Raw genomic sequence first — 14,670 nt, 5'->3', positions numbered from 1 at the left:
AAAACTGAACGGGCTGGCTTGTGAATTCTTCTTAGCAATTGGTAGTCTTGAGCGCTACAACCACTTGCCGCCCGCTGCTGTGGCTCAAATCTACGAAAACGAGGTGATCAGCGCTCAGCGGCGCGCCAATCCGGAATTAGCCTATTTTGACATAGTGACGACCGTCGACCTTCCTTGGATCAGATCATTGTAGCAATGAATGAACGAGAGAACTGCGAGGCCATAGGTGCGTCCACAGTGAAGAGGAATTCTGTATCGTAGAAGGGCGTCTAGACAGGCCGAGAAGAAACGAAACAAACCGGGCTTGCCGCCCCGGCGATTCAATATGTGAATCCTATTGCAGACGGGCGCCAGTGTCTTACCAGGTACGAGGTGATACGGCGGCGTGGTAATAAGGTTGGGAAACATGGGAGCGCAGATTGACAAGTTCATGCCGTGTCATGTCATGCTATTACACATCATTCTGATATTGGGAACTTCTATCGCATCCTAAAAAAGGTATCTGGTGTTTCTCCAAGCGCAGCCGCCCCTTCTCTATCAAAATCATCATGATAAGAATAGTAGACATAATCTCAAACAGAAATAAGAACGATCCTTCATTAGAGGGAAAAAAACATGTTCATCACACACACATTGACACTGAGCTCTTGAAGTAAGAGAGAGAAGTTGAAAAAGGGTGCCGGACCAAAACTGGCCTCCCAGCAAATGCTTGTTTTGCCTTGACTATCATACAAGAAGGCTCAACAAACACCTGAGATTTCCTTTGACAGGAGACCATAAACACGCCCAGCCTTTTATAGGTAGAAATAGAGAATCCTCAAAGCTCCGTCGACACTTGATCGACAACAATTATACAGGATAAGTGTATACACGATTAAGGCTCTTGATACAACAGGCGGAGCACACGAGAAAACCGAGAAAGAGTAACTTGGTTTCGAGAGAACAAGAAATTTGAAGAAGATTGTTGGTATTTGTCAAAAAAGGGTCGTTTCGATTCGTTTGAGCCTTCCTTTGGGAACAACTCCTCCAAAAAACTCCTCTCTATCCCCGAGGTATAGACCGCACACATCGGTTACTTGAGCAATCCTCCAGTCAGCGCGATGATGGTTGTTTGGTACCACACACCCGAAAAAACAAATTACAAGAATCCAAGATATGTGAACACCTGCATGGCGTGGCCGTTATGTGCAATTATAGTAGAACAAAACTCCATGGTGCGATGCAGTTGGCCGAATTCTCCATTCCCATCTATAACCGTCGTTGACGTCTCAAAACCACACGCCTCCGCGGCGTGCCTCCTCTCTATCCCTTCCACCACGCAACCAACGCTCTCCAGTCATCAAGGTAGCCATGTCCCCACGAATTACGGTATTATCGAACAAAGGAAATCGTGAGTTAGACGTGGATGCGAGCATTAATTGGTGATTTACAGGAAGAAAGCAGCAAGGCCGAGAACACCAGCCAGACCGGCGCCGGACATGACAGCGGCCTTGCCAGCGCCAGCGGTGGGCAGAGCGGTGGCAGAGGTGGTGGCAGCCGGGGGAGTGACGGTGCCGACTGTGGTGGGGACAGCAGTCGTGGGGTAGGCGGTGGTGCTGTTGACGTAGACCGGGGGAGCGCTGTGATTCTCATGTTAGCGTACTCGATCCCAGACAGGAGCATGGAGCTCACCAGGTGTGGCATGCAACTGACGAGGTGGTGGTCAACGGCTTGGTGACGGTGCAAGGGCAGTCAGTGATGGTCAGGGTGGTGGCCTGGATTGGATTGTTAGCATTGCTGTCTCTACTCTTCAGATATCTGGGGGTTTGCGCTGCTCATCCGTCCCGAGACTTGGGATATGATGCTAGGAACCACGAGCCGTGCGGCCGAGATGAGTCCCCAACAACCGCCCAAAGTCCCGGTTCGAGACCAACGCCTTCCCCGAGGAGTCCCTCATACCTCAGTGATGGTGTAGGTGGTGCCACCGTGGGTGATCTCGGTGGGGCCCGGGCAGTAGGTGGTCACGGCAGTGACGACCTCAGTGGTGTAGGTAACGTTCTCCCAAGCGGAGGCGCCAGCGGCGACGGCAAGGACAGCAGCAACGGAGGCCTTCATCTTGACTGATTTGTTCGGGTATTAGGTATATACGTTTGGAGGTTGGTTTGGCGGGTTGGTTAACGAGTGAAATTGACTGAATAGTCAGGGTGGCCTAGTGAGCGAGTGTGTGTGGGTGAAGAGGAAAGAGAGGGAAGAGCAGGACAGGCCTGAGAGGGGCGCAGTTATATACAGACCGGACGGCCCATGATGGGTCTGCATGGTGCCATGGCCCATGGGATGAGATGGGGGTGACGGTGGTCTCTCTCTGTCTGCTTGAACGGACGGACCGGGGGCAAGGCAGCGCGAGATTGGGAGGAGGTGGAGCGTCCAAGTCTCCTTGACTTGGCGAGATGGGAACGGGAGTTGGCAAGGATGGCTTGCTTGCTAGGCACTGCTAGGGCTTGATGGGCGCTACTGGGGGCCTCATCCGTGAAAAGTCCACTTTTTGTTGCTTTTAACGAACAGGTTATTTTAAAATTGGCCAAATCATAAGGGGACTTTCCGGAGATGGGTTAGGACGAGCTGCTGCAAGGTACAGTACGGGATGTGAGGTATCTTCCAGGTCGAGAAAAGGGGGGGTGTGGATGCGCTGCAGCACACCAGCAGGGGTCGCCCAGGGCTACATCCAGCACTGGCTGGAAGCCACCGAGGCATCCCCGATCAGTAACAACAACAATAACAACCGCACCAGCACCAGCACCAGCGCCGTCCTAGTAACCTTGGAAAGGAGGAGATTGAGTACCGTATGCCCTCAGTGCCCAGAGACAGCGAGCCCCAGAGAGAGTGGAGGAGTGGAGGAGTGGATGCTTGCTCCATCGCTTGGCGCTGGCTGCAGTCGCTTGGCTGACTGCGCTGCCGTCAGTTCTAGCGAAGGTAAAGTACTATGCAGTACTCCGTAGAATACGGGAGATGGTACAGAACCCAAGTGGAAGCCCAGGCAAGATGGAATGCCCAGTTACCCGCCCCAAGCACACTCAGATGGACGAGTGACTACTACTGCGTATGGTGGTGGCCGGTGCAAAGAATACGGTAGGTACCAAGGAGACCACCGAGTGTACCTACACGAGCCAGAGATCCCTAGGCTCTTCGAGCCGGTACGCCAGCGTTGAGCTGGTGGGGACCCTTGTGGCGGACAATGTTGCGGCGGGCCAGTCAGAGTGCAGGGAATTGCTAATCCCCCGATCTATCGGTTCCTGGGCTCGCTCCTGGGCCTTCAGCCTTCTTGATCTGGGCCGACGCAGGATCAGGAAAAACAGGTACTTTGTGACATGCAGTCATGCCGATGTTGATGATGATGATGATGGCTTGCTGTTACTAGAGCTAGCCTACTGAGAAGCTGTCGTCGATTCAATAGTACATTGCCTAGGTACATGTATGTAGCTGGCAAGGCACGCCATTGCAAGAGCTTATTTTCTGAGGCGTTGAGACATGGCAGACCTTCATTGTCTGCAATACCCGGTTGGTGTCTGTAGCCCTACCTCATTCGCTGCTGGCAAATTGACAAGCATACTGCGTAAAGCGTGCATGCTCTATTATCAGTCATACGGCATATTCCTCGTCGGACAACCAACAGCGACAGAGATAGAGAGGTCTTCTGAAGTGCAGCTACAGTAACATTGGAGGTTTCGCTGCACCCATGTTGGAGGAAGAACCGCCACGCAGGGGGACTTGCCTATGTTACCGCGGGTACCTGGCTGATTTGCTGATTTGCTGATTTGCTGCAGGTACCAGCGGCCAGCAGCACGCGCGAACCAGGATGCGCAGCGTTGGACAGCACCAAGCACCTCGAGCGGAAATGAGCTTTTTCGCTATCGCAGGCCCCGTTTTTCGCCCTTCCCCCTCGACCTGGCCACCATCCATCATCAGCATGATTCAGTTCTCAGCGCCCGCCGATTCGCTGGCGCTGCGAAGCTTGGAGCTTCTCATTCAGCGAAGCGTTAGGCTCCTCCAGCTTCATACACCTCCGGTTTTGGCTAATGCGCCAGCTGAGGTGACTGATCAGGTTTGCCACCGCTGCAGTCTTGTCATCAGCCACCGTTGTCATCGCCGATTTGCAGAGCAGCTTCCACTCTACTCTATCGTGCAGTGGCAGCATCTGTTGTCCTGAGTGACATGGCCCTCGTCCCTGTCCCTAATATAGGCCATTGTGTTTTACCCGTCAGATGCCCATGATTCGTCGGAATCCCGCCTTTCTCAGTCGAAATACCGAGAAGGCTTCTTTGCTGACCTAGGTATTCGCCGTATGCCATTAATTGAGACTCTGGCCAGTGGCTGCTTCTAACCTGGAAATAACGGCATACCACTAGACGGGATGATATGAAAAAAAAAAAAAAAAGCTCCGAGTTGTGATGAAAGAGCGGCGGCGGCAAACTTTTCCCAAAAGAGCGGACTGGCCAAGGCTAGTGGCCAATCAGAGCCTGTTGTTAGCTTACTCCCCTGAGAGAAATCCTCGCCGCCCTAAGAGATGGCTGCCACGTAATTTCGCGGATGAACTTGTGGGTTGCATAGTGAAGAGGACTTTTTTTCACTTTCAGTGGGTATCTTGGGCATGAATGTCCGCTATTACTCGTTATCTCCTCTCCTGGAAGACGCTGACTGAGCTTGCCTGTACTTGCTGTTTCTCGTATTTGGCATCCACCAAATTACCGGCCTCAAGTCAGGTACTTCGAGTCCTTGCCCCCCTTCCCACTCCAACCCGATAAGGTACCTCACTCGTGCGCGCGCCGATGACTCGACCGACTGCCTCGTATCTTTTCATGAGCAGCTACCGCACGCGAAATGAGCAACTCGGTCCAACCCACCCGAGTCTGGAATCTTTGATCTGCCTTTATCCTGGCACTGAGGCATCTGTTTACCATGAACAAGGTCAGGCTAATGAGCCTTCCGTTCATGCTTGATCTAGGCACCCCTGAACGGTAAATGCACTCGTACCTCCCTATCTTTGTGTTCCCCAAGAGCCCCCTTCCAAACACTTCAGACGGAGGCTATCATATGATGCCAGTAGCCGATGTGTCAGGGTTCTTCTTCATGGGTTCTGTGGCCTTGGCAACGTTAATCTTTCGGTCTCGCCCGCCTTGCCACTCAGGTCCATTATCACATTGTCATAGAGCCGCTGCACCAGCGTTTGGCAACCCAGGGTGAACCGCCGTATCCTAGCTCATCTAAGAAAGAAGTCTCCTTATCGGCTCAAAATCCGCCTCGGTGTAGATTCCCCGGTCAGTGAGAGTGGTATACGAGATGGTTTGGAATCAGTCATAAGGTGCACTGTCTCCGAAGCCTTTGGCGAATCCAACTCTCTCAAACAGACGCAGCCTCATTAGATGGTTTGTAATTGCATGACCAGAAGCAGACATGGTCCTTCCGGGCCTTGGAGGGAATGCCTCAATGCGGCAACGAGCTTCTCGAGGCGACCATGGAACCGGTCGCGTGTCGTTGCAACGCTTCACGCGTCGCCCAGCCGGATATGCTAAGCGCGCCTGTGCACCATGCAGCATCGTGTGGCTCTAATTTCCACTCCTGCGTCCTCATTGAGATCGTCATGCGGGATACCGAGCCGGCAGCATTAGATAGCTTCAAGGTACCATCTAATTTTATCTATCGATGTTCCGGTTCGTAAAACTTAAAAAGCGCGTTCATCTCCACTTGGAGAAACAAGTCGCGCGTCGTCTGCATCCGGTTGTTTTGTTGACAGCGCGTTGCTTTGAGCGGACTCTTCCTCCCTGTTTGCCCAGTCTATGACCGCCGCTATGAGTATAATAGCCTATCTCCTGATTGATAATTGGCCAGAGGGTGAAATGCCGACTGTCAGATTTTTGTGTCTTTCAGCCTCAAGAAAGCTTTGAAAGGCATTCACAGGATCAGCTTCGTGATCCTTGCCAAGTCCAACTTTGACAATCCGCAAGGCGCATATGAGAAGCGACTTCACTGTCGATGGGTCTGTTCTTGACAATGTCATTTCGGGCAGCGTCAGGATGCGACTATTCTTTGAATTGCTAAATCTGGCGTCGTCGACCGCCTGTAGGGCAGGTACATATTGTATCATCGAACATATCTGTCAGCATGGAAACGCCGCTTCCATCCGCTTCTTCCTGACTTCCTCTCTATTTCAATGCCTGCAAAATTGCCGAGCGGATTTTTTTTGCCGAGGCCGACAAAGATATCTCTGCGTTCTGGTGTCCGACCTACGCTTTCTGTACTGATGAAGATATGATGATTCCCAGGTTTGGGCCGGCACGGTGTGATTCGAGAATCCGGAGCCTCGCAAACCTTCGGACAACATCGCATTCGCTTAGATGGAGGATTCCCATTCCGACCCGGGATCCAATCCGGGAAAGACGTTGTCAAGTGGCTGTCATTGCGGATTTATAAACCAGTATGGTCGTTATACTCGCGAGAGAAGTCTCCGCAGCCTGCGCCGTTGAGGATCGTCCGAATTCCGCTTTCAGGGCTGACTGGAATGGGCGCTGGGACGACATGTCCGCACCGGCGCAGAGCTAGGAAGTCGGCTCCCCCGCAAAGTCTCATATCAAAGTCCGAGACAAGTCTCGCATGCTTAACAATCAAGAAAAAGCGTATTGCAGGGCAACTTTGGCCGCAAGCACGCGGTGCATGATTCTTACCGTCTGGCACGGAAGAAGCCTCGGCCTGTGACCTTTCACCTTACCCACTGGGCATGATTAAGCTCCGTGCGTCCACAACGGCACTTAACGTCATTGAATGCGGAGCGGAGCGCCCACTCCACGCCAATACCTACATAAGAACGGCTGGTGAGAACACATTCAGAGGTGGCTGCCGAGCTTCATCTGAGATTTGCCAAGAAGGCGTAACACTAGAACTTGACATCCGAGTTCTTGATTGACTGAACTGGCCCAACCATTGACACGATGCCCGAGTACATGAGAGCTGTCGGTATGTCAATCGTTATTATTCAGCCTGTTCCCACACAACGGCAAGAGCCGCAATATGCCGTGACTAGCACTGCTGGAGACATCCGACTATTTTCTAATTCAACACAGAGGTTAAGGGCGGCAAGGGACATGTCGATGCACTCTTTATCAATGATAAAACCGAGAAGCCTACTCCCAAGGATGGCGACGCCATTGTGAAGATCAAAGCCTTCGGCCTAAACCGCATGGATTTGATCCAGCGCGAGGGCCACTACCCGCTTCCTCCTCAGGCACCATCCACCCTCGGCGTAGAATTCAGCGGCACGATCGAGTCGTTTGGCGCGGGTGACCACGGCGCCTTCAAGGAAGGCGATGCCGTCTTCGGGCTGGCGTACGGCGGCGCATACGCCCAGTACATCGCCGTCTCGACCAAGATGCTTCTGCACAAGCCGGACGAGCTCAGCTGGGTGCAGGCGGCGGGGATCCCGGAGACGTGGATCACCGCGACGCAGGCCCTGCACTTCGTGGGGCAGTTCTCCAAGGGCCAGTCTGTGCTGTGGCACGCTGGGGCGAGCGGCGTCTCCATTGCGGGCATCCAGCTGAGCAAGAAGGCCGGCGCGAGCAAAGTTTTTGCGACCGCTGGCACCTTTGAGAAGACCGCGTTCATCACGAAGGAGCTTGGTGCCGATGCGGCGTTTAACTACAAGCGCGAGGACTGGGCACAGGAGATCCTGGAGCAAACGGAGGGCAAAGGAGTTGACATGATCATCGACTTCATTGGAGCCAACTACGTCCAGAACAACCTGAAGGCCATTGCTCGGGATGGGCACATGGTCTCATTGGGAATGATGAGCGGAAGTGTTCTCAATGGTGTAGATGTTGGGCAGATTGTCTACAAAAGAATCAGGTGGGAAGGTAGCACATTGAGGAGCCGCGACGTGATCTACCAAGGGAAGCTCAGGGACAAGCTTGAGGAGTATTTGCCACTGTTTGTGAAGGGTGACTTGAAGATTTTCGTCGACAAGGTCTTCACAATGGACCAGATTCAGGAGGCGCACAAGCTCATGGAGGCGAATACCACTACTGGAAAGATCATTTGTACAGTAGACTAGTAAGGACATGAGCAAGCGGCATATTTGAAACAAGCAATTTGGGCTATCATTCATTATCATCACAATTGTTGTTTAAAGATGTCCGATCCCTATCAAACGCCGTGTTGCTTGTGCAAAGCCTAATGCTCCTTGAGCCACTTCAACATCTGATCGAATGCTGTGCTCTGAGCCGTCTTGATGGTAGCATCTTCATAATCACCAACAACGGCAAACCCTAACTCCATTGTAAGCATCCAGGTAAGGTATCAGAAGGATAGACGGCGTGACTTACCATGAGGAACCCCTGGGTAGACCTGGACCTCATGTTCCAGATTATTCTTCGACAAGTAGTCCTCTCCAGCTGCCCGTACTTCATCTGGGAACAACGGGTCGCTCTCCACACATACCAGGCTGATAGGGGATTTCAAACCCTGAAAGTCCTCTGTCGAGACAAGAGTCGCGTGCGCCAATGCACCGGCCTTGATGAACGGGCCCTGCTTCACCAGTCCCGCTTCTTCGTCAGCCGGTTTCTGACCCCACAAAGCACCAGCAGTGACCGGAGCTCGCTCCGAAGCTAGCAGCAAGATATACCGGCCACCGAAGCAGTATCCTGCTGCATAGATGCCGCCGCCATTCGAGACCGCATCAGCGAACTCGTCCTTGCTTGCGTCTATCACTTTGTGTAGTATGGGCATGACCTTCTCCTCTGTGTGCCGTGCAAGCCACATGTCGATCAAGAAGGACTTTGCAGTCTCAGCCGCCTTGACCTTGAACTGGTCGAGGAAGGAGAGCGAAGCACCATTGCCTTCCTCCTCCTGAATCGTCGTGGAGTTGGGTGCCGCATCACCTTCAAATAGATCTGGCATAACAACCACAAAACCCTCGCTTGCAAACTTGTCTGCCTGGATCTGGTTGTTGGTCGACTTCAGGCCAGTACCGCCGGTCAGGAGCAGCAGCAGCTTTGCTGGTACGTGAGGGTATTCGCTCGGTTTTGAGACGTAGACCTACCATTCATGTCAGTATACACTTTGTTATGCTTCAATTCTGGGCGGAGGCGCTTACATCGACGTCGCCGAGCTTCCTGATTTCACCTGTCGGCCCGGTTCCACTAGCTGAAAGTAAGTCAACGGATGGCAATGTCCTCAAGACTTGGTAAATACTAACGAGTTGGCCTGTCTGTGACACAATGCTCTCCCATCGTGACGCCTTTCTGAGCTGGGGTATCACCGGGAATAGGGCTGTCTTCGAGAGCATCGCTCTCAGGAGCTTTCGTAGCAACCTCTGGCTCTGCCATGGCGGATGGGTTTCGGTGTAGTAGACTGCTAAGAGTATTGCTGAATGATGGGGGGATTGCAAATACGGCGATCCAAATGGTTAAATTCTCTTGGTGGGATGAAAGTTGGAATAGACAAAAAGGGAGACAAAGTACGAGCTTCGTGACTTGCTCAAACAGAAGATTGCTTGGCTTTGTAGGAGTTGTCTGTCCTGTAGTAGCTCGCCCCAGTACATGTAAAGGGCAACACGAAGCACAGCCCACCTTGTGACGTACCCCGCTAAAGTCACAGTGCTTCACTAAATTGCCTTCCCTTCTAGTGGCTGGGCTGACTTATGTAAGCCTACCCGTCACTGGGTGCCCCGCACCACACGCGTTTAATGGGCAACACGGTCAACGGAGGCGAGACGCGTTTTGCCTGCTCCTCCCACATCTTGTTGCCAGCCAACACTACAACACATCGTTAGCATCACAAATCAAGCATACCTCAGGATAACTTGCAACGATGGGTGACGCAGCGAAGCAGATCACACAGGGTGCCCTAGAGTAAGTCTGAAAGCTTCCTGCATATATTATAATTCAGCATCGCTAAGAATCCGATCCCAGGGCGTGCTTCACCGACGCGGAGACGGCTTCTAGATTATTTCCCGTCCCAGTGCTGCAATGCCTTCAGATCAAGCCCCTCGCCGCTCAGCCGAACGGCGCTGGTACTGGTGGTGATAGGTACCGTATCGTTCTAAGCGATATCCGCAACTACGTTCAGTGCATGCTCGCGACGCAGGCGAATCATGTTATTCACGATGGTCATTTGGTGCGAGGATGCATCGTGCGCATCAAGTCATACCAGGCAAACCTTGTCAAGGGGAAGCAGTGAGTACACTTCACAGTCTTCTTTCAGATATATCGCTTACAAGCTATAGCATCTTGATCATCCTGGACCTGGAAGTCATTGACTCCCTTGGCACTCCCGACAAGATTGGCGAACCGGTTGCTTTCGAGCCCAAGGATTCTACGAACAACAGCAACACCACAATCGGCGGCTCAGGATTCTACGGCGCAAAGCAAGAGGATGTGAAGCCTCAAATTCAGAAGCAGGCTCCAGCCAGGGCCAACGGTGCGACAAACGGCAACACTGCCATCTACCCGATCGAGGCGCTCTCCCCGTACGCGCACAAATGGACCATCAAGGCTCGTGTCTCGAGCAAGTCCGATATCAAGACGTGGCACAAGGCGAGTGGTGAGGGCAAGCTATTCAGCGTCAATTTGCTCGACGAGAGCGGTGAGATCAAGGCAACCGGATTCAATGATCAGTGCGATCAGTTCTATGATCTTCTCCAGGAGGGCTCAGTTTACTACATCTCCAATCCGGCCAGAGTATCGCTTGCCAAGAAGCAGTTCTCCAACCTTCCGAATGACTACGAAATAACTTTCGAGAATGGTACCATCATTGAGAAGGCTGAGGACCAGGGTAATGTTCCTCAGGTGCGCTTTAACTTCTGCAACATCCAGGAGCTACAGGACGTCGAGAAGGATGCTACGGTTGATGTCATTGGTGTTCTCAAAGATGTCGCAGAGGTCACACAGATTGTCTCCAAGTCTACGGGCAAGCCGTACGACAAGCGCGAGTTGACGCTCGTCGATGACAGCGGCTTCTCTGTGCGTGTGACCATTTGGGGTAAGACCGCAACGGCGTTCGATGCCAAGCCTGAATCCGTCGTCGCCTTTAAGGGTGTTCGTGTTGGAGACTTTGGGGGTCGTTCCCTGTCTCTTCTCTCCTCGGGCACGATGGCTGTCGATCCAGACATCGCGGAGGCACATAAGCTCAAGGGCTGGTATGATGCTTCCGGCCGCACCGACAACTTCTCGACACATAACAACCTGGCATCCGTAGGTGGTGCCACTGGCCGCCAAGACCAGACGAAGAATGTCGAGCAAGTTAAGAATGAAAATCTCGGCATGGAGAACGTAGACTACTTTACACTTAAAGCGACAATCGTCTACATCAAACAGGACAACTTCGCATACCCCTCGTGCCGCAGCGAGGGCTGCAGCAAGAAGGTGACGGACATCGGCAATGGCTGGCGCTGTGAGAAGTGCGACGTGGTTCATGAGCGACCGGAGTATCGCTACATCATGTCTGTGAACGTCAACGACCATACAGGCCAGCTGTGGCTTAGCTGCTTCAATGAGGTTGGCCAGATCGTGATGGGAGGCAAGTCCGCGGATGAGCTCATGGCCTTGAAGGAAGAGGATGAGACAAAATTGGCCACCGCGTTCGAAGAAGCGAATTGCAGGAAGCTAAGCTTTAGATGCAGAGCGAAGATGGATACATTCGGAGATACTCAGAGGTACGTGCTTCTTCTGGCCTAGACGAGTTGCTGAGACTAACTCAAGAACACAGAGTCCGTTACCAGGTCATGAGCGCCACACCTTTGGACTACAAGAGCGAGGCAAACAAGCTGGCAGAGCTGATCAAGCAGTACAGCCTCAACTAGAGTCTGGAAGTGTAGTGTGAAAAAGGATTACGAGACGCATCTTAAACGAGAATTCAGGTTTGCTTACTTATGTCAACGTATGGGAGTCAGTGTTATGATGAAACGGGCATGTACGACGTAGGAGGAATGGAAAGCTTTAATACAGGATTGCTCTTCGATAGTCATAGGGATGGCTGCAGACTAGGCCAAGACAGGCACGCAAAATACCATTAAAAGACGTTTCTCATTTAAGTCATCACCTTGGCTTGGCATCTAAGTAGCTAGCTACCCGTGTCTCGCATCGACGAGAGCTTGATGGCAAAAGCAAAAGCAGCCTACCCTCTCTAACGCCTGGCTGATCTAGTGATGTCCGAATAGCCACAGTGCTATTCATGCTGTTTCTCTTCACTCATTTTTCCGCCTTCGCCCCATGCTCATGGCTTGTATTCTAGGTCGATGGCATGTAAAATTCTTATTCTTCCTCCACGCCCGCTGGGTTAGAGATAGTCGAACATAGCTTGTGATCTTAGGAGTCTTCTCCTAATAGAGCCTTGATAGCCATTTTCGACCTAATGGCCTCTTGACCGTCCTACTGGCCGGGAAGCAGACCTCCCATAAGGTCCTCGTCCTCGATCTGGGCGTCGAATCCTATTGCCGCATCACGACCGGCATTCTCCTTCTCTCGCTTCTGCTCCTTGATGAGGTGGCGGACGTACTCCTTACTCGTGCTGAGGCGCTCATTGGTGGCCTTCAGGACGGGCTGGAGATCCTTGATCTTCTGCGCTGTGACGAGAAGTTCGGCCGAGAACTCGTCCTCGGTGAGCTCGTTTGAACTCTGCAAGAACTTCAGATAAGCGGGCGAGCCGCCGGGCTTCTCGATGGTGCCCTCTAACATGCCCGACGCTATCATGTTGTTGATGAGGACCTCTACCTCCTCATCGATCTCAAGAGACTCGCCCGTCTCAGCGCTCCGTGTCCTGGCCCGGATATCTGAGATGGAGATCTTGGAGTACACATCTCGCAGATTAATGATCTGCCACTGCTGATGTGCAGCCAGGACCTCACGCATCAGCCCGAAGTTGCCATCGTCCTGCCATCGTTGCAGGTTCTGCTCCGCCTCGATCTTGAGCGCTGCAGCATCGAGTGAATCGAAGTGTGATCCAATCATCGTGTAGGGTTTACCTAGAGTCTCGTAGTGTCTCCGAGCTGCCGGGGACGTATAAGCTGGAAGACTCGGTGTCCGCCCGCTCAGTAGAAGATTGACGAGAATCCACTTGTTGTGCGCTTCAACCATGATCTTGCTCACGCCCTGGTCTCTGGTAGGGTAGGAGAGGACTCGCTCAAACGCGGCGGATGCCTTTTCCCACTGTTTCGCAGAGCAGTACATCATGCCACAGAGTAGGTCATATTCAAGGACCTGTGTGACTTGCAAGTTGGTGGTGAGCCCGGTCTCCTTGGATATGTATGAAGGTGGAGGTAGAGTCATGTCGGATAGGTATTTCGGCTCTTGCTTCTTGGACATGCCCGGATAGTAGACAATGCTCTTCTCAATAACTTTGAAAGCCGGCTCGATGTTGTCTGTTTGGTAGGCTAGCTTCGTCAGGGCTATATGGTGAGAGGTCAGAATACTGCCGGTCGGATCAAGCCTCAGGAGCGCCTTCGCAAGGACATCGACGGCAATGGAGTGCTGTCAGCGACAATATTAGCACCATAATAGTCGACATCATGGGGTAGATGCCTTACCGGAAAAACCAAGCCGTTGCCTACACGATTTAGTAGAGTGGAAAACGACGATCCACAGTATCGAATTTGTCGAGGATCGAATGTGAGAAGGAATCGTAGGATATGATCGACGAGCTCATCGGAAGGAAGGCCAGCCTGGCCGGTCTGGTTTATTAGGACGTCAAGAATGACGAGATATGCGACCGAGTGTGTCGCGGGGGTCAGGAGCTGCAGAGATTAGCATCAGAGAATCACGGTGAGGACCATGATGTGTTTACCTCTAGGAGTTGCACAGCATGTGTGGCTACCACTGATGTCTTCTCCTCGAACAGCCTGTTGACTCTCTTGAGGTATTGATGAATCGTCTTGTCATACTGCTCGTTGGAAGTCGGGCCATCCTCAGGCGGGAACGCCAGGAGGGTCGCTGCAGCGTGGTCCATCTTCGACTCAGATACAGAGAGTGCTCCTAGAAGATACAACGAGTCGAGATTGAAAGGACCAGATGAAGTCTGTGGATGAGTGAGTATGGCGAGGCCGGGTGGTTTGCAGCTGCATTACGGCAAAACGAAGCTGTAGGAAGCTTATTACCAGTGGTGAACCAAGCTGCAGGCGGTTTACTCCCTGTCAGGACCTGGGTATTTCTCTCCGTCCTCCGATGCTGTCACGAAGCAGCCCCGCGGCGAGGCAACAAAGGTCCCAGCCTGGTGAGAGCTTGCGACAGGTGGGACCAGCCGAAAATCAGCCGAAGACAGCTGGCAGCCCTGAGTAGCACCTAAGTCAAGTGGGGCGAGAAATAGCTTGAAAATGGCGGGGAGCTTCTTGGAGGGGTACTTTGGTCAGTACGTGGGGTGTCTATCGGCGTTTTCGACTTTTCAAGCTTTATCTAAACCTCAGAAGAGACTTTCCATATAATTCTTGTAAGTGATTACAACTCTTGTCTATTTAGCTTTCGAAGGTTTTCTGGTTCTTGTTTTTTATTGCATGTCTGATCTGGGCTTGTGCTTTTTCTCAATAGCAAGATTTAAGCTCACCTTATTTAGATACTCGAACCTTTTCAGCGAAGACGACCCGGATAGGGGCTGATTAAGGGGTATACTCGACATTACCTATCTCATTAGAAGGACCTCAGAATTCAGCAAAATATTTGA

The 14,670-nt window shown here is 52.3% G+C and overlaps 5 protein-coding genes across 5 annotated transcripts; 2 read left to right on the top strand and 3 right to left on the bottom strand.

The window, feature by feature from the left end:
• Positions 1 to 1,426: 1,426 nt before the first annotated feature.
• UCRPA7_4584 (putative clock-controlled protein 6 protein) lies at positions 1,427 to 2,094 on the bottom strand (the record flags this gene model as incomplete). Its single annotated transcript, XM_007917135.1, has 3 exons — positions 1,427 to 1,619; positions 1,672 to 1,754; positions 1,939 to 2,094. The coding sequence occupies 3 exons, from the start codon at positions 2,092 to 2,094 to the stop codon at positions 1,427 to 1,429; spliced, it is 432 nt and encodes a 143-aa protein (XP_007915326.1).
• Positions 2,095 to 6,959: 4,865 nt separating this feature from the next.
• On the top strand, positions 6,960 to 8,074 carry UCRPA7_4583 (putative zinc-binding alcohol dehydrogenase domain-containing protein 2 protein; the record flags this gene model as incomplete). The annotated part of the gene is made up of 2 exons (XM_007917134.1): positions 6,960 to 6,984; positions 7,092 to 8,074. 2 exons carry the CDS (start codon positions 6,960 to 6,962, stop codon positions 8,072 to 8,074), a joined length of 1,008 nt encoding a protein of 335 aa, XP_007915325.1.
• A 119-nt stretch (positions 8,075 to 8,193) lies between these two features.
• On the bottom strand, positions 8,194 to 9,347 carry UCRPA7_4582 (putative dienelactone hydrolase family protein; the record flags this gene model as incomplete). The annotated part of the gene is made up of 4 exons (XM_007917133.1): positions 8,194 to 8,288; positions 8,346 to 9,057; positions 9,116 to 9,165; positions 9,218 to 9,347. The coding sequence occupies 4 exons, from the start codon at positions 9,345 to 9,347 to the stop codon at positions 8,194 to 8,196; spliced, it is 987 nt and encodes a 328-aa protein (XP_007915324.1).
• A 484-nt stretch (positions 9,348 to 9,831) lies between these two features.
• On the top strand, positions 9,832 to 11,821 carry UCRPA7_4581 (putative replication factor-a protein 1 protein; the record flags this gene model as incomplete). The annotated part of the gene is made up of 4 exons (XM_007917132.1): positions 9,832 to 9,872; positions 9,933 to 10,196; positions 10,247 to 11,674; positions 11,728 to 11,821. 4 exons carry the CDS (start codon positions 9,832 to 9,834, stop codon positions 11,819 to 11,821), a joined length of 1,827 nt encoding a protein of 608 aa, XP_007915323.1.
• Positions 11,822 to 12,389: 568 nt separating this feature from the next.
• On the bottom strand, positions 12,390 to 13,962 carry UCRPA7_4580 (putative cop9 signalosome complex subunit 3 protein; the record flags this gene model as incomplete). Its single annotated transcript, XM_007917131.1, has 3 exons — positions 12,390 to 13,487; positions 13,544 to 13,750; positions 13,801 to 13,962. The coding sequence occupies 3 exons, from the start codon at positions 13,960 to 13,962 to the stop codon at positions 12,390 to 12,392; spliced, it is 1,467 nt and encodes a 488-aa protein (XP_007915322.1).
• Positions 13,963 to 14,670: the final 708 nt, after the last annotated feature.

Source organism: Phaeoacremonium minimum (genome assembly GCF_000392275.1).
Source record: "Phaeoacremonium minimum UCRPA7 unplaced genomic scaffold PA7_03_scaffold_351, whole genome shotgun sequence".
Taxonomy (NCBI): domain Eukaryota; kingdom Fungi; phylum Ascomycota; class Sordariomycetes; order Togniniales; family Togniniaceae; genus Phaeoacremonium; species Phaeoacremonium minimum.
This window is presented reverse-complemented; position numbering and strand designations above follow the sequence as displayed.